Raw genomic sequence first — 22,138 nt, forward strand, 5'->3', positions numbered from 1 at the left:
TCCTAACAAAAACAATTTGTAGAAGAAACCCTATATAAATGGTTTCACACTCCCCCTCTGGTCAAGGACGGAACTAGTGTAGGCCTAAGGGGGGCGGATGCTCCCACTCATTAAAAAAAATGTATGGTTGCATTCCAATTCTCAATAACCAGCTCTAAACTAGTCTACCGTTTTGGATCCCAAATGCCCTACCTGATGACAAAACTCATCCCATCATGTACGGCAAAGCAATTCTAGTCCTCAACTTCTCCAGATTTTTCGTCCCCTTTCATTCAACCAAAACTCAATTGAATTTGGAGTGTTATAGATAGTTGGAGTTCAAGTAATCAATTATCAAAATTCAACACAAGAATTTTACTCCACAAGGTATTTTATACGACTTTACTTCATTAATTTGTTTTTGGCATTTCAATTTAGAATTTAGCTTCCTAATTTAGAGATCAATGGATGAATGATAAAATTATTATTTTTATATAAAGAGATATTTAATAGTATTGGTAATGATATTGTTATACAACGCTTTCAAAATATGAAAACGATTCAAGGAATATTGTAATATGTTGTATGAAAAAATTTATGGATTAATATATTAGTGTTTTGTTCAATAAATTCTTGAGATTTTTAATTGTGACTTTGTTGTTTGAGGATGCCGCCGCTCATACAAATCTCTGGCTTCGTCCCTGCCTTTGGTTAATTGTCAATTTTGTAACTATAAATCAATGGACATAGAAACTCCTGTGGTCCTTTTCATTTGCCAGCATTTCTAACTCTTGCTTACACTCTTTTCACACAACACCCCTCTCCTCCTCCTACCTCCTCTTCAAAGCCCAACATATAGGTACACACACTATATAAAACAGTATTCTGCACCTGCAAATCACCAACAAACATAACAGAAACCCTAATTTCATCAAAACCCACCTCATATTTCCTCATGCCGTCTTCTTCTTCTTCTTCTTCTGCTCTCCAATGGTTAAGCCTAGTGGGAATCATATGGCTTCAGGCCATCAATGGAACCAACACCAACTTCCCAGCTTACTCCTCCCAGCTCAAAAACGTCCTCTCCATGTCCCAACTACAGCTCAACAACCTCGCCTTCGCCTCAGACGCTGGAAAACTCCTTGGTTGGTTTTCCGGCATTGCTGCCATCTACTTACCCCTCTGGCTAGTCCTCATGATCGGTTCGCTTCTCGGTCTAATTGGGTACGGCGTCCAGTTCCTCTTCATCACAAACCAAATCTCATCTCCTTCCTATTGGCAGATTTTCTTGCTAACTGTTATGGCCGGGAATAGCATTTGCTGGATCAACACTGTGTGCTATGTTGTTTGCATTAGAAACTTCCCATGTCATCAACAAATTGCCGTGGGGATAACAACGAGTTACCAAGGATTGAGCGCCAAGATTTATACAGATATTGTTGGCGCTGTATTTTCGTCTTCACCTCATAGGAGAGCCAAGGCCTACTTATTTCTCAACTCTCTTTTGCCACTTGTTGTTTGTGTTATCGTCATGCCATTGGTTCGAGACGTTGATTTGATGGGAAGGCAAAGGAACATGGAAGCTGGGTTTATCTTCATGTTTGTGACAACAATTGCCACCGGAATCTACGCGGTGATCAGCAGTTTAGGGTCGACTTCTGGCGGGTTATCTCCCCTACACAATTTAATAGGCACCGGATTATTCCTGTTAATCCCGTTGGTGATTCCAATTGTTGAGAAAATGAGGGAAATAATGTCAAGAAAATGGAACGTAAACAGAGAGAGAAGAGTATATAATCTTACCATAGAAGAGAAGAACAACGAAATGGGGAGCTTGGAGAATGGGGGAGTGAAGGAGGGAGAAGAAATAGAGGCTAGGCAAGTTCATGAAGTTCGTGTCAGGGAGGAGATTGGAGTGAAGTTGATGGTGACAAGGATTGATTTTTGGTTATATTTATTTGTGTATTTTTTCAGTGCAACACTTGGGTTGGTGTTCTTGAACAACTTGGGACAGATTGCAGAGTCCAGGGGCTCATCTAGGACTTCTTCTCTAGTCTCTTTATCCTCTTCATTTGGGTTTTTTGGCCGTCTCATGCCTTCTCTTTTGGACTATTTCTTCTCAAGGTAACCCCTCCCTCTCTCATTTCTTATAATTTTTCACTAATTTAAATATATTTGCTGAAGCACGTGAATTATATGCTCTATGTGTGAGGTGTTATGTATGTTCATTACTTCATATATGACATGCTATGTTGTAAAAATTAATTTCAAACTGACAAACCACTAAAAATATAATATGTTAAAATGTGTGACAAGCGAATAGTTTTGATAAATTGGAAACGACGTTTGACATATGTGGGTGATTTATTTTTCAGGAGTAAGTACATGATTTCAAGACCAGCATTAATAGTTGCATTAATGGCACCAATAGCAGGAGTTTTCTTCTTGCTTCTCAACCCAGCCAACCTCTCCCTTTTCATCAGCACAGCAATTATAGGAGTGTGTTCTGGAGCAATTACTTCAATCGCAGTGTCCATAACCACAGAGCTGTTTGGGACCAAGAATTTCTCAGTGAACCACAATGTGGTGGTAGCCAACATATCAATCGGGTCTTTTGTGTTTGGGTACATGTCTGCTATTTTTTATCACAAGGATGGAAATCATGGTGGGGATGGGAAGTGCATGGGAATGGCTTGCTACAGAAGCACTTTTATTATATGGGGCTGCCTTTGTTTTCTGGGCACTGGCCTAGCTTTAATGCTCTACGCACGAACACGAAAGTTCTACGCCCAAAGATCGTAGATTGTGATTTTTAGGGTTTTAATGTTTTAGTATTTTTCTTTTTCTTAAAAAAGCTTAAAGGTAGAAAGAAAAGAAAAGAAAAGTACAGCTATTAATACAGCATAGAAACTGGTTAGATGTTGATCTAACTTTGTACAACGTAGGTTAATGACAAACCTGTATTGTTACACAAATATTATTAATTTCTGCAATAATTTGTTGTTGATGATGAACTCCTAAGGAGTACAATTGAATTGTTGAACCATATACAATATATACTCAAATGAATACGTATATAATCCATACTACATAGCAAAACTAAAGTAACATAATTATTGATAGTATGATCTCACGTCGGAAAAGAGAAGAACACACAACAATTCCAACCCTAATCTACTACAATTCAAACCTTAATATTCTACTACAATTTTATTTAACTTACATGACACTGTTATGTGATATTTCCCGTTAATAAAATAAGAAAACGTGAACAAAAATTTACACATGTCTTTATTTTATTGACATGAAACAGCCACCATAATAGTGATACTACTATGGGAAGTATGGGACCTCTTTTCCTGCACACTGCATACCCTCAAAGCAATTCAACTATAAAACTAAGCATGCATGCACATCATAGTATAAATAAAGCTAGGGGTCCACAGGATTGTTAGATGGAGGGGTGAGTATGGTCTGAGTTGTGCAATAGTGTAATGAATACTGTTGCTTACTCTCTTGCATATTGAATGCATCATGCCATCATCAGTCGCTAATTTTTTACCAAAAAAATCAGTCGGTAACTTGTAATTTTAGTGTCCAGGAATTTTTTAGGTCTGCCAATTTTTCCAACACTTCCATTTCTTACTGTCTTTTGACTGATCTTACGTTTGGCTGACCTAATGATGACGTACTCAATCCTGTCATACGACCTAGAGTAATATCTTTGTCATTTTCAGACAATATTGAAAGGTTTCAATGGTCTGCCACACGAGGAGCAACACGCGGCCAAGGCTTCTTTAGACAACCAAAATTAACTGTTCTTCTATCGACACTAAACAGTTCTTGTACACTTCACACTGGTAACATGAACTTACCTGAGCCGTTGAAACAAAACATGCAAGATAGAAATGTAGTGACAAGTTAACTACTCATTTATATCGACATATGCATGTGAATTGAGTTGCGAGTTATATGTTTGGACTCACCGCGACATGATATACATGAGAGATTGTTTTTTGTTTTGTGTGTCTTACATCGTTCAAATCAGTGGCGGAGTCAAAATTTTTAAATAATGAAGTCATGACTTCGACAAAGAAAACTTCATTGGACCATTCGTCGAGCACCTACTAGGAACATGTTTACTCTTGCCACCATCTGCCAAAGGCTTGTGACAATATATGTCAAGAACTATTACGATATGTAAAGGCTTGTCAAGGATGACTACAGGAAACTATAGAGTAATGTTGAAGATTGTCAAGGCTTGTCAATTAAGGCATTTTATCAAACATTTGATGCACACAATAGAGTTGCTCACAAGAAGAGAGTAGAAAATGAAGACATGGATGATAGATAAAAAATAGAAGAAGTATGAGTAGGATGTTGTAATTTAGTTTGTTCTAACTGTTTATAGGGCCAAATACAACATACATACACATATACATGATATTTTTGAAGTTGTTGAGGTCATGAACAACCAATGATTCCATGTTGGCTCCGCCATTGGTTCAAATAATTATATTCCTAGCTGGTTTTTCTTCATATTAAACTTCTGAGTTGTTAGATTAAAGAGCTTTACTATATGGTACTAGAGTAATACTAGGTATACTAACTTTTTAAACCAATTTGTAAACCATGTGACCTATCATCAATAAAAAATAAGCATGTTAATCAACACTTAGATAGTAATCTAATTATCACCAATCACGTCATATAATTTATAAAATATAACTTAAACTGATAATCTTCCTAACATTATCTCCCTAGCATTATCCATGTTACTATATACTCCGCCTTCTACATTCTCTTTATTCAAGAAAACACATCAATGAAATCAGTGCTTCTTCTTCCTCTTTTCTTCTCTTATCTTAAAAGATCAAATGCATGGTCACTATATTTTGTTAACCTTTTTTTTAAGATTCCTTTCCAAAATAATGTGCAAACAAAGTTAGCTGAATGCATAAAATTTTGAATGCCAATTCAAACTTTATTTTTTAATTTCCTCTGTCTCTTCAAACCCAAAGTTTCAAAGTTTCATACATATCACCTTACTAGCAGGTAAGGTTTGTCGACTCAAATAATTTTCTGGTGTATAGTTTAGAGTATTGTTGTTGGTTCTTAAATAGCCTCCAGCAGAAGCAGACATAAATAATTGAATGCATTATATACATATATATAGGAGAAATATATCCTAATTTGCTAGTATTTTCTGCCCCAACACAATTTTAAAACCAAAGTGCCCATTAGTCTATTAGTACTTACTCATCATCAAAAAACATAAACAATGACGCTATATATACTTCTATTTCCAATGTTTGAAAAAGGTCTACTTCGAATCTCTGTTGTCACATCCCGGCCCGGGGTGGATCACTTCCCAGGCCCGCTCCACCACCGTAGCACGATATTGTCCGCTTTGGGCTTACCATTCCCTCACGGTTTTGTTTTTGGGAACTCACGAGCAACTTCCCAGTGGGTCACCCATCATGGGATTGCTCTAGCCCTCTTCTCGCTTAACTTCAGAGTTCCTACGGAACCTGAAGCCAGTGAGCTCCCAAAAGGCCTCGTGCTAGGTAGGGATGAGAATATACATTTAAGGATCACTCCCCTGGGTGATGTGGGATGTCACAATCCACCCCCCTTAGGGGCCCGACGTCTTCGTCGGCACATTTCCGGCCAGGGATTGGCTCTGATACCAATTTGTCACATCCCGGCCCGGGGTGGATCACTTCCCGGGCCCGCTCCACCACCGTAGCACGATATTGTCCGCTTTGGGCTTACCATTCCCTCACGGTTTTGTTTTTGGGAACTCACGAGCAACTTCCCAGTGGGTCACCCATCATGGGATTGCTCTAGCCCTCTTCTCGCTTAACTTCGGAGTTCCTACGGAACCCGAAGCCAGTGAGCTCCCAAAAGACCTCGTGCTAGGTAGGGATGAGAATATACATTTAAGGATCACTCCCCTGGGTGAAGTGGGATGTCACATCTGTCACTAATAAAAACATAAATATGACGCTATATAATTCAAGTTTAAAAAACATAACCATGACACTATATTATTATATAAATATCACAACCCACTCGGTGTCATATTCTTCCATCCAAATTTAAAGCTTCAACGATATTACCCTTATTTCTTTGAGGATTGTTATTTCATATCATGCTTGTTTCTTCGCGAGTAAAAGAGTTCGTTTCTTCACCAAAAGAAAATACAAAGCTCATAGTCTTGTGTGAAGTTTGTATCCTTTTCTAGCTCAAGGGGCTAAAATCTTTTCATCAAGAAAGAGGCCCGGAGCTCATTGGACTCAAAATTCTTAATGCAAAGCGTCTATGACTCATGGGTACAAATTTATTTGTCCAATTGATTAAACTAAACAATTTGATGTCATAGATATTCATCCATTGTGTTTGTCAAATTTGAATATTAATTTACAATTTATATTTTGATACGTACACCTGTTGGGTGGATATTTAATGTTGGGCTTAGTATAATTGAAAGCCCAGGAATGCGAAAAATAGAAAGGGGTTGGGCTCGGATAGTTGGTAGCCCAGGAGGAATTTAAAATCACTTTTGACAATGAATAGGCAGCAAGCCTATGTGAGAAGTGACAAGTAACAGAAGGCAGCTCACCCTCAGCAAAAAGCAATTTTCCGTGGCATGAGTAGGTAATTAACAAAAGTTGATGATGACTCACAGTGCTTTGGAAGCCATCACCAAAAGGGAAGGCTTGGACAATCGGGCTAGAAAAGTCTATAAAATCCATGAAGGGTACGAGCAAAAACTCTCTCTCAACCAATCAATCAAGCAACTCTCAGTTCACTCAACAACAAAAACAGAAAAAGCTCTAGTTTGTTCATCCTTTGTCCCTTTCAAATCGCAAGTCCACCGTAGAAAGTTCTCTTTTGTCTAGTTTTAGAAGCTCTGCTGTCATTCCCTTTGTTGTAGTATCGAATCCCTTTTGTAAACCTTATTTATATTTACTTTTCCAAGATTCCAATCACTGTTAAATACAAGGAGAGGTGTCTACAAGAGGACGAACCTTGCCCAACAAGGTTGCGATCTTACTCGAATCTCCTTTATTTATGTAGAATAAATATGTTATTTCTGTATCTTTAATTAAACCTTATGTCATTTTTAACTAATTTCGTTCAAGTTTTAGTTATGATCAATCATGTTAAACTAATTATTCTTGTTTCCTTGCCATCCGCCTAAGCTTATAATTAAGGAATTAATGTAAATGACCTTCAACTCCTTTGTGAACAAACATATGATGTTCTAAATGAAAGTCCTTGATCAAAAGGCAATAAAAGAACTTAATGCATGCTTAACCCATTTGTGAACAATCCTGATAATACAAGAAGTTAAAGTGATTTGTAGCACAAGAAATTGATTAATTGAACAATCAAGTAAACAATCTGTTAGACAAAAAGGACAGTGGCATGCTCAGATCCATGTTAGTTTTGATCAAGGTTCTAAAAAACGTTAGGCGCTAGTTGGGCGGTAGGCTAGTGCCTAGCGCCTAGGTGGCTAGGCGGAGTCTAGGCGGCCTAGGTGGATTTAGATAATTTTTTTGTATATCTTGTAAGTGCATTTGACACTTACAAAAAATTATACTTGTATGAAATATGAATACAATAATAAATAAATAAAATGATAAAATGCAAAACTAGTATCCAAAGTTCAAAATTTAAAAACACACATATATGCCATATTAATTAAGATATTTTGAATGATTATATATAATTTTCATAAAAATAAAAATAAAAATCCCATGTGTGTCGTGTGAAGAGATGCATGCATCCTCCCCAATTTCAAAAAGCACCATGTGTGTGGTGTGACCCTTACTCTCCATCCCTAGTCCCCATCCCTCACATCAGTCAAGAGACTCCTTTTTGATGCCTTGAAAACCAAAAACTTTTATTCATTTTATTTCTTTTTTTCTTATCGGCTTCGTCTTCTTTCCTTTCCACTTCTTCCACTTTCTTTTTCTTTTCGTTTTCCTTTTGTACATTCTCCTTCTTTTTTTTTTCTTGTTTCCTCTTCTTATGTTTTGCGCTGTAAGTTCCTTTTCTTCAATGGATTTCAGAGAAAGTGAGTCGCAATAGCTAAGAAGGTGGTGGTGCACAGAGAAAAGGAGTCGAAGCGGTGGAATTTCTTCTCAAGAAACCTCTACTTCACCTACTGCCGCCTAGACAGCCGCCTAGATCGCCTAAGAACGCCTAGGCGAGCACCTAACAGATTTTTCTTAACGATTCGAACCTAATCGCATCGACATCACCACGCCCAATGCCTAGGCCATTTTTTAGAACATTGGTTTTGATTGTGAGCCTTAAGGCCTAGTAAATGCCCCACAAAGGCACCATTCAAACTAACAATAAATTTATATTGCAGAAGACTAAGCAACAAACCTTGCCCGACAAGGCAAGACAAGGGGAGTTATGCGAGGTACAGATCTAGCCCAAACAACAATAGACTTGTAAATTTTGGTGAAATAAATGTTCACTAACAAGTTAAATTTTGACATGCCAAGGGCTAAGGTAGCGTACACTAGGGGTCCCACAAATTGCACATATGTGATGTGACTCATAAAAACTAGATGCAGTTATAATTAGTGACACGCGTTAGCATCTGAAACATCCATCAAACGAATCAAAACAAACACAAAGGGAACAAATTAACCCTAATTTGATTAAATTATATCAATTAGGGTTTAATTCCCTAAATTAAAGAAACTTTAAAGCTAAAGTAAATAATTAGCTCAAATTAAATTAAATAAAAACAATCTATCCCACAAATCATGGGATTCAGATGGACTTTAGAGAAAACGAAGCAAGCTAAAGCCTTGGAGAAATTCATAAAGCTCTCTGACCAAAGCAAAACAGTAACACTCGTATAATTCATCAAGCTTGTTGAGAATCAACAAGCACAACAAACACACGTGTTGGTTCATCCGTAGTAAAGCAAAAGACCACCAACCACATGAAACCACTCGTGGTCTGTTTCATTCAAGATCAAGTCTCGACGGCCTTGGAAGAAATCGCATCCTGATTGATCAAGATCAAGTGCTCACCACCCTTGGATCAAATCTCAAGATTGGAAATCGACCTAGAAATTATTCTTGTAAAAAAATAACCACAGTTATTGTACCCTAAAGATTAATGAATACAATATTATTTTGTATACATATTCTTATTTTATTTATTGTTGAAAATTTCGTGTTTACAGCATGAATTAGTAATATCACTATACTCTATGTTAACATCCTGTAGAGTTGTAATCATCATGCCGAGTCTTTGTACTCGAGAGAATTTTTTTTACTCTGCTTTTCTGTGTGCCTATGTAGCTCTGTTAAATCAAATTATAATCATCATATTAATTTCAATTAATCAAATTGTTACTCGAAGATGTATACAGTATTTCATATCTAAGTTATATATAACTTTGTATGTATGTTGACAACTTGGCAAACAAACTTTTTGTCTTTGATGTTTATCTTATGCCTAGGAATTAATCCTTTGGATGACTAACAGATTTGTCTATGTGGCATGTTCATTTCAACTTTATGTTTGTTGTCATTGATAATATAATTTGCATGTGAATGTTCTGCCTCTATATACATATATATGTATATGACGAATGTGAACAGGACTATATATGCTTGGAAATTCCATATCTAGCCAAAAATATCACTCGCAAGTCTTTCATGTAAAGGAGAGAAAGGGATTCAATAATTGATTAAATTGTTTTGCAAGTGTGTTTGGAAATAGTATTACTATATATACAGTACTCACAAAGAATACAATTGAGAATGTACCTAGATATCTGAACAGCAACTTGTCCAAATGGAATATCATAAACTCTATTATATAGATGTCACGAGGAAGATAGAATATCTGGAACTGGAATTCCACACTGTGTGTGTGTGTATATAGGGGCGCGCGCGCGCGCGCATATATATATATATATATATATATATATATATATGTATGTATATGTATATATATATATTTGTATATATATATATGTATATATATATGTATATACATAAATACTATCTTCACACAATTAATCAAATTGCAGAACAAAATATCTAAAGGCGAGCAGCCTAATTAGCCATTTGACATGGCCTTATTATGTCTTTTGATTTACATATAGGAGACACGTACAGCTCATTAGGAGTGCATGCAACTGCACTAGCTACTAGAGTTAACGGCAAGGCCTCGTATAGGAAAGTAACTTATATGGTATAGTTATACCATTATTGTGCCGTTGTATGTTAATACAATGTCATGTGAACAAAATAAATATATTGCTTATTGGCATGTGACATCACATAACGTTGTGAAGTACTTGGCATAGAAGTTCTTCTTCCATGTCACTTGTTATATCCCTGTAATCATGCGATGAGTTTTGTACTCGCATGGGCATATACTTCTATATACCCAAGTTCTACTCCTTATATAAGGTAATGTGCCTTTTTTTTTTAAAAGCATTGTGGAATTTCCCACCATGGATGCCCTTTAATTTTTTTTTTTTTAACAAAACACTATAATTTGCTCTTTATTAATAATCATAAAAAATATTATGAATACTTGAGTGAAAACTTGCAAATATATACACATGATACAAACTATTAGCATCATTATAGCTATTGTATTAAAATAAATGTCGATGTTATAGAATCTTAAGATGTTGATGACTTGATATATGTGATTTAATGTGAAAAATGACTGGGAGTGATATATTTGGTGCTTGGAATGCACAAGGAAATTACTACGTGCCCCTGTATAAGAATATTCGTATATGTTACTAAACAAATTAATGGAGACACGTGCAGTATTAAATACTAAATGGAAATTTACATGTTATTCAAGCAATATTTTTTTAGACAAAATGATAAACTAACTCCATCGGCTTCATAATCTAACAAATCTATCGTTTGACATTAAAAAAAAAAAAAACGGTTTTATGAGCATTTAAAAAAAAATTACAAATTTCAAATAGAAACCATGAATTGAATCCGAAGAGGATTTTCAAATAAAAAGGACTTCAAAACAAAAAACAAAGCCAAAATAACTTCAATCTTGGCAACTAGCTAGAAATTGGCTTCATAATCCACCTCATGGGAGACTCTGCGCACAAAATCACCAACAAAACCAGTATAAGGGAACACTCTTTGCATGCAAGCAGCGCCAAGTCCGAAGAGGAATTGCAAAAGAAACAAATAGTGACCGCTACAATAGAAAATTGGCACTCAAAATCACCAACGAAGCTATCGGTTGGATCATGATAAACCGCACCAACGCCACCATGAGACACGTGAACAAAAGACAGAAGCATATTAATAAAGAAAAGATATGCAAACGAACTGTAAAGTATAATGTACGTGAATGAAATTATGAATAACAGTTTAGGTATAATGTTTGGTTGTAATGATTAAGTTGGGGCACTGATATACAGAGATTGACGGTTAACAGAAACCCTATTTACATATATGAACGATGACAAGCACTGAAATTAAAGCAGCATATTAAGGACGCATTCAAAAGGACAAGAGGAAGGGGCAACCGTGGATGGGGTATAATGTTTTTTTTTTTTTTTGGAAGCATATGGGGTAAAATGTTTGGTTGTAATGATTAAGTTGGGGAACTCATGTGAGTATAGATGTTGCTTGATTATGTATGTGAATGCAGACAACCTTCAGAGCAAGTAGTACTCCAGCTAACACATGAGCTACCCACTAAATTCCCTGTCTAACCAGACCCACCAGCGGGAGGAATAAAAGAGTTTGTTCATGTTTAAGTAAATATTGCATGTATATTTACAATATTTCAAAGATAGTAGCTAGTTGGTAATTCTATCAGATTTGGTGACAACATTTGAGCGGGTGTTGTATTCATCATATGCTTGAGTGCTGCTTAAGAACTCCATCGCAGTAGGGTAACGATGAAGGCCAAGAAACCAAGAATACGTAACAGTGACCAAATAATACTCCAACTTCATGAGAAGATCCTACGCATCTCTTGCCAAATCTTACTTCTTGGCACTCCAAAGAAAGCTTTACAAGAGATGTAATTATAAAAAGGACCTTCAATAAACAGGAGAGCAATCTTAACCCTAATAACAAATATGAATTTTTATAAAAAATTATACGGAAAACAAATGAAATCGTAGCGAAAAAACAGGAGAAAAAAAAAACTACATAAAATTTCGAAAATACCTTAAACTATAATAAAAAATAGAAAAGTAATGATAATCCTTATCATACTAAAAAGAATCTGGATCCTCGTCGGATTATCTTTGTAAGAATTTGTGAATAGTATCCGTTCATCGTATATTTATGGTCAGAAATTATTTTAAATATTTTTATTTAAAATTAAACACAAATAGTACCTGATAAAAACTGATCACACGATTTAAGATGAACGAACACGATTTACGGATTCCCAAGATCCTCACCAAAAGGATCCGGATCTCAACATAAAAATGTTGTTAAATTACTTAAATTTTCCAATATGAGCCATATATATTTAATTTTTCATTGGAATTATATATGTTTATTTCTTGAAGTGAATTATGGTTTGAGCAGAGCATGAGTATGATTCTCCACTCTCACGTTGTGGAAGGAAATTAAACCAATAGGACACATTTGAAAAAGTGTTTGCTGTTTGTGGTACGATGGGCATGCACTGCAATCAAATGGCAATTTTTAAAGGGAATCAAATAAAGAAACGAAGGCCAAATGGGGTTGTGCCGTTGTGTGGGGAGAGAGAGTATAATTCCTTCCCGTGAGGAAGGTTTGGAAGCATTGAACACAAAAACTGAACACTCTTTGACGCTTCCTATGCTAGTTTCGATGGTGTCCCAATCACGAGTAGATTCCTTCGTCTTTTAACCCCACCTACCACCACCCGATAACAAGTTATATGACGTTGGTACACCCCTACATAGCGTTTCGTATAAATAAAATAAAGATATGCGTACAAAAATTTATACATATTTTTATTTTATTAGTAAAAGATGTCACCATAATAGTGTATGTGCCCTATAAATCCTTCTTCCACCACCCTTGCCTGCTCATTGAGTCACTTCTAGACAGGTTTGCTCCCATGCAAAATGTCTGTTTCATAAATTCCATAATCTATTTCCAAAAATGTCCCCACGCCCTCCATCAGCTTGTTTTCTCATTCTCAATGCTTCTCCTCTATAACCAATTATTACCTCTCATTCCATGCAACCATATTTCAAGTTTTCCATATTCATGATGCATGTTTACCTGATGTGGAAAGGAGAGAAACATATGTTATCTAAATAAGTTAGTATATATTATAAAACTACCTAAGCGAAATGAGATATATTATTTAGGTTAGATATGCCGTCAGATGTTATCCAACCTAAGTGTTTGATTCAAATAATTATTTATAAGAGTTGAATCTAAAGTTTTTCACTTACAAATAAAGAAAAATATCACTTAATCGTAGTATTTGTGTCATTTATAACATGAATACTTAGACAATAATAATACACTTGGTTTGTAACGTACAAGAGACGTTGAGAAAAATTCACTTCTATTTAATTGTCTTCCAATTGGTAGGGTTTTATTTAAGGTATAGAATGGTCTTGTAGAGCTACAATTTTAGGTTTGAAGTATCAAATTATGTGGTCCAAAATGCGCTTAAGTCATCTAAGCGATTAAGTAATCCAATACTGGAAAGTGGAATAATCTCTAAGTGATGATTCTAGACTTAGAATAATCAACTATATGTTAATATATGAAATCAAATTAAGGATAATAACTAAAAGTGAGGTTTTTTTCAAATCATGTCCTTGAGAAACTTGAAACAATCATTATGAACTCCCTTGTATATCTTTTCACCCAGGAAAAGCGCATAATGACTTTTTTCAAATGTCATTAACAATTTTCTAAGATTATTATAATTTTGGAGCAATTATCTTTCTTTTATGTGATACTATTAAATATTATGAAGATTTTATTATATTTAGTAAAAGTAAGTGAGGTTGCTTGTAATAATCATTAGCGATTGCTTCTCGATCTCTTTTTACCCACACAATTCACTTTATAAGTACAGATACTCATCAGCAAGAGAGAGAGAAAGAGAGAGAGAGATCTAGAGAGGCCATGGTCTCCAAGGTGCAGATGAAGAGAGCGCCAGTATCCAAGAAACTGCTAACCCTTCGTTCCATCTCTAAGTCTCATGCGGTATTAATTACACACACATACACACACACACACACACACACATATGTACTCATTTTCTCTACTTACATTATACCCTTTATCGAATTATAATCTTAATGATCTTCTTCCAACTTGAATCCCGAGTCTTTTCTCTCATTTCAAACTAAAGGTTCTTTGAAAATTTCTACAGTTCCTTCCTCTTTAGAATTCTAATCACATCACGCACACAGAGATATGTATAGGGTTTATGACTATCCATGTATATATATAGTACCCAAGACTCATGACTATCCATGTGTGTTTGTGTATGTACGTGTGCAGCACAGTAAAACCGCAATTGTATTCGATGCATCAAAATATATACAAAACTTAAAGCGAGAAGTGGAGGAAATGAATCTACAGACGATTGCTTCAGCGCAAACCTCAACTTCCCATAACCCCTTTTCTGTGGTAGAATCCTTATTTAATTTATTACGGACGGATTTCATTGATCTGTATTTAATAATTAACTAATTGGGGTTTAATTTCTTTCTTTCATTCGATTTTTAATACTTTTCAGCAACTGAAAGTCGAAGCTCGTGAGGAAGGCTTTCTGATTAAGATGTTCAGTGAAAAAAGCTGCAGCGGGTTACTTGTTTTCGTATTGGAAGCTTTTGAAGAGCTAGGCCTTGATGTGCATCAAGCTAGGGTTTCTTGTTCCAACAAGTTTCTTCTAGAAGCTGTTGGAACAATCAATGTAAGAACGATAAAAAGTGATAAACATCTCTCCTTTTTTTCGCATTCATATATTTACATAAATATTCTGATGCATCATATAATTAAGGCTCGTACATATTCGAGCAAATGATGGAAAAATTCTCCTCCTTGACCACCTTGAATACGTTCGAAATATTCTCTCTTTTGAAGCATATGATTTTCTGTTGCTCTCGAGCGCATATATAATTTGAACATCTTTGGTGATTTATTCTCTTGAATTTGATATTGTAGGATAATCAAAGTGCTGAACAGAAAGATATTGAGGTAGTGAAAGAAGCGATGTTGCAGGCCATTCAAAACTGGAGTGAAGTTTCCCAACAACAAGAATAATGCAAGAGTTAACCTTTTCATCTCAATCAAATTACAAGAATAATGCAAGTATTATGGCAAGCATATATCTAGGTTATAGATTTGCTCATTGCAGGCCAATAGACTATAATGAGAATTTGCATGATAATGTGGTTGAAGGATGAACGAATATGCAAAGCCTTTCATGCCTTAAAGATCATTATCCATTCGTATCATTTTTTCCTTTTATTTTTTTTGGGTCGTATAGAAGCATATAATTATATATACACATTAATGAATTGGAAGGAGAAATTTGGGTAGGGTTTCCGAATCATGCCATCTTTAGGGCATGTCTCATAAAAGCTTGAGACACTTATATTTGGTCATATCGAACTTTGCATAGTCTTACTTCGTATCAGAGTTATCCTAGTCAGGTATAGCCTTATTGAAGATTTACTCTTAAGGCAATTCTTTGGTGAGCAGCTTAGTTTTAGGGGTTTCTCAAAGAGAAATTTGCTCAAATGACACCTTAAGTTTTTTCAATCTTGTGAAATTACCACCTAATTACTAAAAACAAATTTACAAAAGCCACACAAACTTCGAAGTGTGTTATAGTTTGATACCTATGTCCACTTCCATTCACCTTTTGTCAAAAAAATGACACTTCACAAGAACACGTTCCCTTTTTTCAATGCCATTCTCTTCATTTCAGGAGGTAGATTGTAGTTGCATTTCAGGAGGTAGATTGTAGAAACATTTGGTTCAAGGGGTAATTGCACAAACTGAAAATGTTCAGGAACCATTGGGAAATTTACCCTTTTGCGGTTAGAGTTATAATTGAAAATTTTGTTAAACGTACTATAAGCATTGCAATTTTGGTCGATCATCAAAGCAAAGAGATGTCTACTTGGTGAATTCTAATGTTTAGAGATGGGACTGTACTGCAGTGGTGGAAAGCAATAATCATATGCACCTTGACATGGGTTCAATCTTCACCAATGTCCCTCCCCCTAACGACCATAAATTTAACCCACTAACGCTATCGTTTGTCCCAAAAAAAATAAAAATAAATAAAGAAGAATTCTGATAAAAGTATGAACAAATCCTCTGAATTTGCAGAAATGAAAAGCAAGAAACTGTGAAGAAGAGAGAGAGAGAGAGAGAGAGAGAGAGAGAGAGAGAGAGAGAGAGAGAGAGAGAGAGAGAGAGAGAGAAGAAAAGAGAGCTCATAAATCCTGGTTGTTTGTTATATCTTTTCTTAATTGCTAACCAATCCACTTTTGGCTATTTATAGCTTTACATATCTGGTAATTACCTTGCTTAACAACTAAGCTACCTTACACCTTCTAATTTATTGACACTTGGCAATCTAAGATCTTTACATTTGTCATTACAGTAATACTGTTATTACCCCCTCTCAATCTTAACCTGGAGTTCCAAGGTTAAGATTGTAACAATGATAAACAAAAGAAGGACCATGAAGACTTTTTGTCAAGATATCTGCAACCTGTTCCTTTGTAGAGATATGTTGAACCAAGAAATCACCATTTTGCACCTTTTTTTGACAAAATAAAAGTCTATGTCAAGATGCTTGATATGTGAGTGGAACACAAGATTGTAACTAAGAGCAATGGTGGATAAGTTGTCATAGTGAAGCACTGGAGGAAAGGGTAGGAATACATGAAATCTTTAAGCAAAGACATGAGCCAACAAACATCTGCAACGCAATGAGCCAAGGCTTTATATTCTGCTTTAGTGGAGCTATGAGACATTGAAGACTGTTTCTTGGACTGCCAAGAAGCTAGATTACAACCAAAGAAAACTACATATCATGTCATAGATCTTTGAGTATTAATATATCGATAGCCCAATCAGAATCAGAATAAGCTGTAATAGTTGTATCTGGTGAAAACTTGTAAGTTAAACCACAATTCAAAGTACCCTGACGATATCGTAATATCCGTTTAACCAAAAAGAAATGAGCTTCAGTTGGATGCTGCATATATTGACAACAACACTCACAGATTGAGCTATATCAGGGCGAGTGAATGTCAGGTATTGAAGAGCTCCAACAAGACAACGATATAAAGTTGGATCTGAAAGATGGTGCCTTCCTCAACAAGCAATTGAGTGTGTGGCTTAGTTGGAGTTGGTGAGGGCTTACAATGTTCCATACCAGCTTTAACTAAAAGCTCATTGGCATATTTTGTCTGATTAACAAATAAATCCCCATTAGGCTTATACTGAACTTGTAATCCAAGGAAATAAGTGACAGAACCTATATCCTTAAGATCAAAAAAATTCTACAAGTCCATTGATAACTTCTTGAACAAGAGAATCACTGAATCCTAGTGAGAATAATATTATCAACGTACAAGAGCATAATAACCACAACACCTTTATGCTGTTTCACAAATAAACTAGTATCAGATTGTGAGGCAACAAATCCCAGTAATGGAAGTACTTCAGTGAACTTAGAATTAATGCCATGCCCTCGGTGCTTGCTTAAGCCCATATAAGGATTTAACAAGTCTACAAACATGATTGGTAGAATCAACAAAGCCCTGAGGTTGATGCATATAAACCTCTTCCTGCAAATCCCCATGAAGGAACGCATTTTTTTTTATGTTCAATTGCCTTAATTTCCAATAACAATTAGTAGCTAGAGTAAGTATAAGCCTTAATGTGGAATGCCGTACTACTAGACTAAAAGTTTCAGAGTAATCAATCCCATGTTCTTGAGTAAACCCCTGAGCGACTAAACGAGCCTTATACCTAGCAATGCTACCATAAGGGTATTTTTTAACTTTGTAAACCCATTTACAACCAACAATAAACCTATTTGTGGGAGGAGGAACCAAAACCCAAGTACCCTGAGTTTGTAAGGCATCATACTCCTTTTGCATAGCTTTCTACCAATGAGAAATAGAGGAAGCTTTTCGAAAACTTTTAGGTTCAGCCTCATAAATGATATCAACAACATAAGTATAACCAGAAACACCATAATCATGTTCATCAAGTTGAAGAGATTGTAACTGAGGTAATAGCACCAGTTTGTAGCCTAGTTTGAATAGTAGAATTAGGACGACAAGGAAGACATACCTGAATTTGTGCAAGATTATGGACAGGTAACAAAGTTGAGTGATCCTGAAAGATAGGGCTAAAATGAGTGTTTGATGAAGAAGTTGCAGATTATGGTATTGAAGTTGAACTGTGAACATTATCTGATAACTATGTGAACTGGAGAAATATAACTCATGCTGAGAATTAACTGTGGAAGATACTGAATTACTAGAACCAATGCTGGAAAGAGGTACCGGTAAAGTGACAACAATTGGTGATCTCAGAGTAGAATCATATTTGGAGCCAATCTTGACAGAGGATGTACTATGTGTTAACTTGGCAGGTAAACTTGCCTCATTATGTACCACATGCCTACATAAAAATTGCTTCTTGGATGGCAAGTGATAACATATTGTCCTTTTATAACCAACATCATAACCTAAAAAAAATGTTAAAGCTTATGTTGATTATAAGGTCTAATGTAGGGGAAAATAGATGATCCAAATACCTTCACATAAGTAATATATGGATGTTTGTGATAGAGACTAAAAAATGGAGAATCCATTCCCAGAGATTGAGAAGGCATTCTATTAATGAGAAAGACTACATGTGCACATGCATGAAACCAAAAAGACTAAGATAATCATGCAGTGTGTAACAAAGTGATAGCTGTCTTTACTATGTGTCTTCTCTCAACAAATCCGCTTTGTTGAGGTGTATATGGACAAGAGATCTTATGCACCATTCCTTTAGAAACCAAGAAATTATCAAATTGCTTACTGTGAAATCACCACCACCATTAGATTGAAAGCATTTAATACTAATGCCAAATTGCACTGAAACAAAAGTATGAAATCTCACAAAGATTTGAAACAAATCTAATTTATTGCAAAGTGGAAACATCTATACAAACTTGGTACAATCATCTACAAATGTAACATAATACGTGTAGCCTTCAACATATCTAATTGGAGAATGACCCCATATATCGGAATGTATCTTATCAAAAGGAAACAAACTTCCACAAGTTTTCTCAGAAAAAGGAAGCCTTGACATTTTGCCATGTATACAAGCAAAACACATTGTACAAGACTCATCGACTGCAGAAGAAACATTAGACTTATGTAACATAGAAGATAAAACTGCATGGTAGGATGCCCCAACCTCTGGTGCCAAATAGCTGACTTGATTACTTGTCCAAGATGTGCTGGAAAAAAAGAGGCTGCATTGATGAAGAAATACCTTTGTACACTAGAATCCAAAATAACTCATTAGCCCTACTCTTTCCTTAGTATATGATAGCCTTTGTTACCTTGTCCTGCACAAAAAACCAGATATCATCACAAATAAACCAGCATCGATTATCCTTACATAACTATTTTACAGATAATAAGTCTTCTGTAATATGAGGAACATGTAAAACTTCGTTCATTTTCAAATAAGGTGAATGCATAATAAGTGTTGTGGAACCAATATGCTCAATGGGCAAACCTTGACCATTGCCCACTTTAATCTTATCTGAATATTTGAAAGAAGTAGCTTGAGTGAGATTCTGCACATCTGAGGTCATGTGATAACTTGAATCCAGTGTCTACAACCTGGGTGTCACTGGTTGGATAAGGAGAGATATATTATGTAGCTAAAACATCTTAAGAAGTACTGGGATGTGAAGATGATGGTTGAAATGATGGAGAAATAGGATGTTGATATGCAAAGTTTGGCTGCACTTGAAAAATGCTGGAGGAGGAGCACATTGATAGGCAAAATTACCTCTATGGTAACACTCAAGTGCTATATGTCCATGTTTGCCACGAATTTGACATTCTGAAAGATTAGGAGTGGAATTTGGATGTCTATAGAAACAATTAAGTGCAGTATGTCCCATTCGTTGGCAAATCTAACATTCATGTTGTATAGTAAAACGAGTATCAGTGTTGCCAGACCATGGTTGCCATCCTCTTTGCCTTTGATTAAAATTGGAACCCTTGCCCCTATTATAAAACTTCTTAAAACCACCTCCCTGAGATCCTCCATATGAGTTTCTATAAGTTGAAGACCTTGGACCATTTGTATTGAAATTAGAGGTAAAAGGGCCTTGCATATACATGGCTGCCATAAAGTGAGAAAAAGTATTTTCCATTCCCTCAATGTCTCTTTCTATGTTTAACAGTTGGGCTTGAAACTCTTTAAGAGAAATTGATCATTCTCTAACCAAAATAATGGTCCTAATAATAGCATATTCTCGAGGAAGCCGGTAAGAGTAGCAATGATTAAGTCATTTTCAGAGATGCTTTCCCCTGCAGCAATCAACTGATCTCGAATAGATTTGAGTCGAGACAAATACTTATCAATAGAATCATCACCTTTTTGGAAAGTCTGAAATTCGGTATTAAACATGTTAATTCTAGACTTTGAAACAGTTGTATACCGATCCTCAAGAATACACCAGGCCTCATTAGCAATTTGACATCTCAGAACATGTTCAATTGCATCATCAGATAAAGTGGCAAGAAGAAGACTAAGTAATGCCAAATCAACAATTTCTCATTCTTGAAATGCAGAAGTAATCTCTTTAGTAACACCAGTTTCGGTATTGATAACAAATTTAGGAGGACATACAGAGGTGCCATCAAAGTGATCAAATAACTTGTAACCCTTTAGAACCTACTTAAACTGAAAAGCCCATACGAATTGTTAACATCCCTACAATACTTTCAATCTTAACAGATGAAGAAGCCATGATGTAATACTCAATCGACAAAGAACTTTCAAGAAATTAGAAATAATCTTTGAACAACAAATTATGATATTAACTAATCACTGGCATTGGCCTTAAAAAATTCATCATCTGAAATTGCTTATTCAACAACAATTCTATGGCATCGGTCTTCAATTATCAAGAAATTGTCTACTACTTTCACTATTTTATGGCATTGACCTTCAATTCAAGAAACACAATTCGATAAACGCAATTAACAAGTAAAATCTCATAAAGAAATGACCTGATAGTTGACAATCCAAATCACTGCCATTGAACAAACTCTTCAAGATCTCAGAAAATTGAAGCAAAATTAAAGAAATCCAGAAATCTGAATAACATACATGCTTTCAACTCAAGAATCCAATGATCTGAAACGAAATCTTGAAAAAACCCCAAATTCTTGACGCACCAACACCAAATCGTCGCAGCAACTCGAACGATGAGTTTCGTTATCCTGAATCAAGCAACGAGCAATCCCATAGGAGAATCACCAGCTCTGGATACCATGATAAAAGTAAGAACAAATCCTCTGAATTTGCAGAGATGAAAAACAAGAAATTGAGAAGAAGAGAGAGCTCAGAAATCCTGGTTGTTTGTTATATCTTTTCTTAACCGCTAACCAAACCATTTTTGGCTATTTATAGCTTTACATATTTGGTAACTACCTTGCTTAACAACTAAGCTACCTCACACCTTCTAATCTATTGACACTTGGCAATCTAAGATCTTTACATTTGTCATTACAGTAATATTGTTATTAAATTCTAATATTTGTGAAGTCGAGGCAAACCTGAAAAAGAAAATATTGATAAAGAACCACTTGATCTCCACCGAGTCAGCACCGTTAGTAAATAACCAGCACTGTTTTGGATGAAATCCACAGTCCGTTACACTTGCATACAACACCAGAGTCCTTGTAAATATTAACTTTATGAAATATTCCTGCAACTCTGCATAAATAAAGCATCTTATCAAGCCCTTATTCTAGAGAGAAGAGAGCTCTCCATATTATGCTTTCAAAGACATTCAAGCCTGTGAAAGCACGTTATTTTGTCAATATAAAGAAAGCTGTATCACCTATCGTATTTAAGCTTGT

General features: G+C 35.6%; 2 protein-coding genes across 2 annotated transcripts; both read left to right on the forward strand.

The window, feature by feature from the left end:
- Positions 1 to 899: 899 nt before the first annotated feature.
- On the forward strand, positions 900 to 2,983 carry LOC137716439 (protein NUCLEAR FUSION DEFECTIVE 4-like). The gene is made up of 2 exons (XM_068455898.1): positions 900 to 2,103; positions 2,355 to 2,983. The coding sequence occupies exons 1-2, from the start codon at positions 935 to 937 to the stop codon at positions 2,779 to 2,781; spliced, it is 1,596 nt and encodes a 531-aa protein (XP_068311999.1). The 5' UTR covers positions 900 to 934; the 3' UTR covers positions 2,782 to 2,983.
- An 11,123-nt stretch (positions 2,984 to 14,106) lies between these two features.
- On the forward strand, positions 14,107 to 15,454 carry LOC137714857 (uncharacterized). Its single transcript, XM_068454011.1, has 4 exons — positions 14,107 to 14,195; positions 14,496 to 14,624; positions 14,734 to 14,910; positions 15,162 to 15,454. The coding sequence occupies exons 1-4, from the start codon at positions 14,115 to 14,117 to the stop codon at positions 15,258 to 15,260; spliced, it is 486 nt and encodes a 161-aa protein (XP_068310112.1). The 5' UTR covers positions 14,107 to 14,114; the 3' UTR covers positions 15,261 to 15,454.
- The last annotated feature ends 6,684 nt before the right edge of the window (positions 15,455 to 22,138 follow it).

The sequence above is a fragment of the Pyrus communis genome, chromosome 14, assembly GCF_963583255.1.
Source record: "Pyrus communis chromosome 14, drPyrComm1.1, whole genome shotgun sequence".
In the NCBI taxonomy this organism is placed as follows: Eukaryota; Viridiplantae; Streptophyta; class Magnoliopsida; order Rosales; family Rosaceae; genus Pyrus; species Pyrus communis.

Coding starts and splice junctions, on each gene's coding strand:
- LOC137716439 (XM_068455898.1), top strand. CDS start 935: ATGCCGTCTTCTTCTTCTTCTTCTTCTGCTCTCCAATGGTTAAGCCTA. Junction 2,104..2,354: donor TTGGACTATTTCTTCTCAAG/GTAACCCCTCCC, acceptor TTTATTTTTCAG/GAGTAAGTACATGATTTCAA.
- LOC137714857 (XM_068454011.1), top strand. CDS start 14,115: ATGGTCTCCAAGGTGCAGATGAAGAGAGCGCCAGTATCCAAGAAACTG. Junction 14,196..14,495: donor CCATCTCTAAGTCTCATGCG/GTATTAATTACA, acceptor GTACGTGTGCAG/CACAGTAAAACCGCAATTGT. Junction 14,625..14,733: donor CCCATAACCCCTTTTCTGTG/GTAGAATCCTTA, acceptor AATACTTTTCAG/CAACTGAAAGTCGAAGCTCG.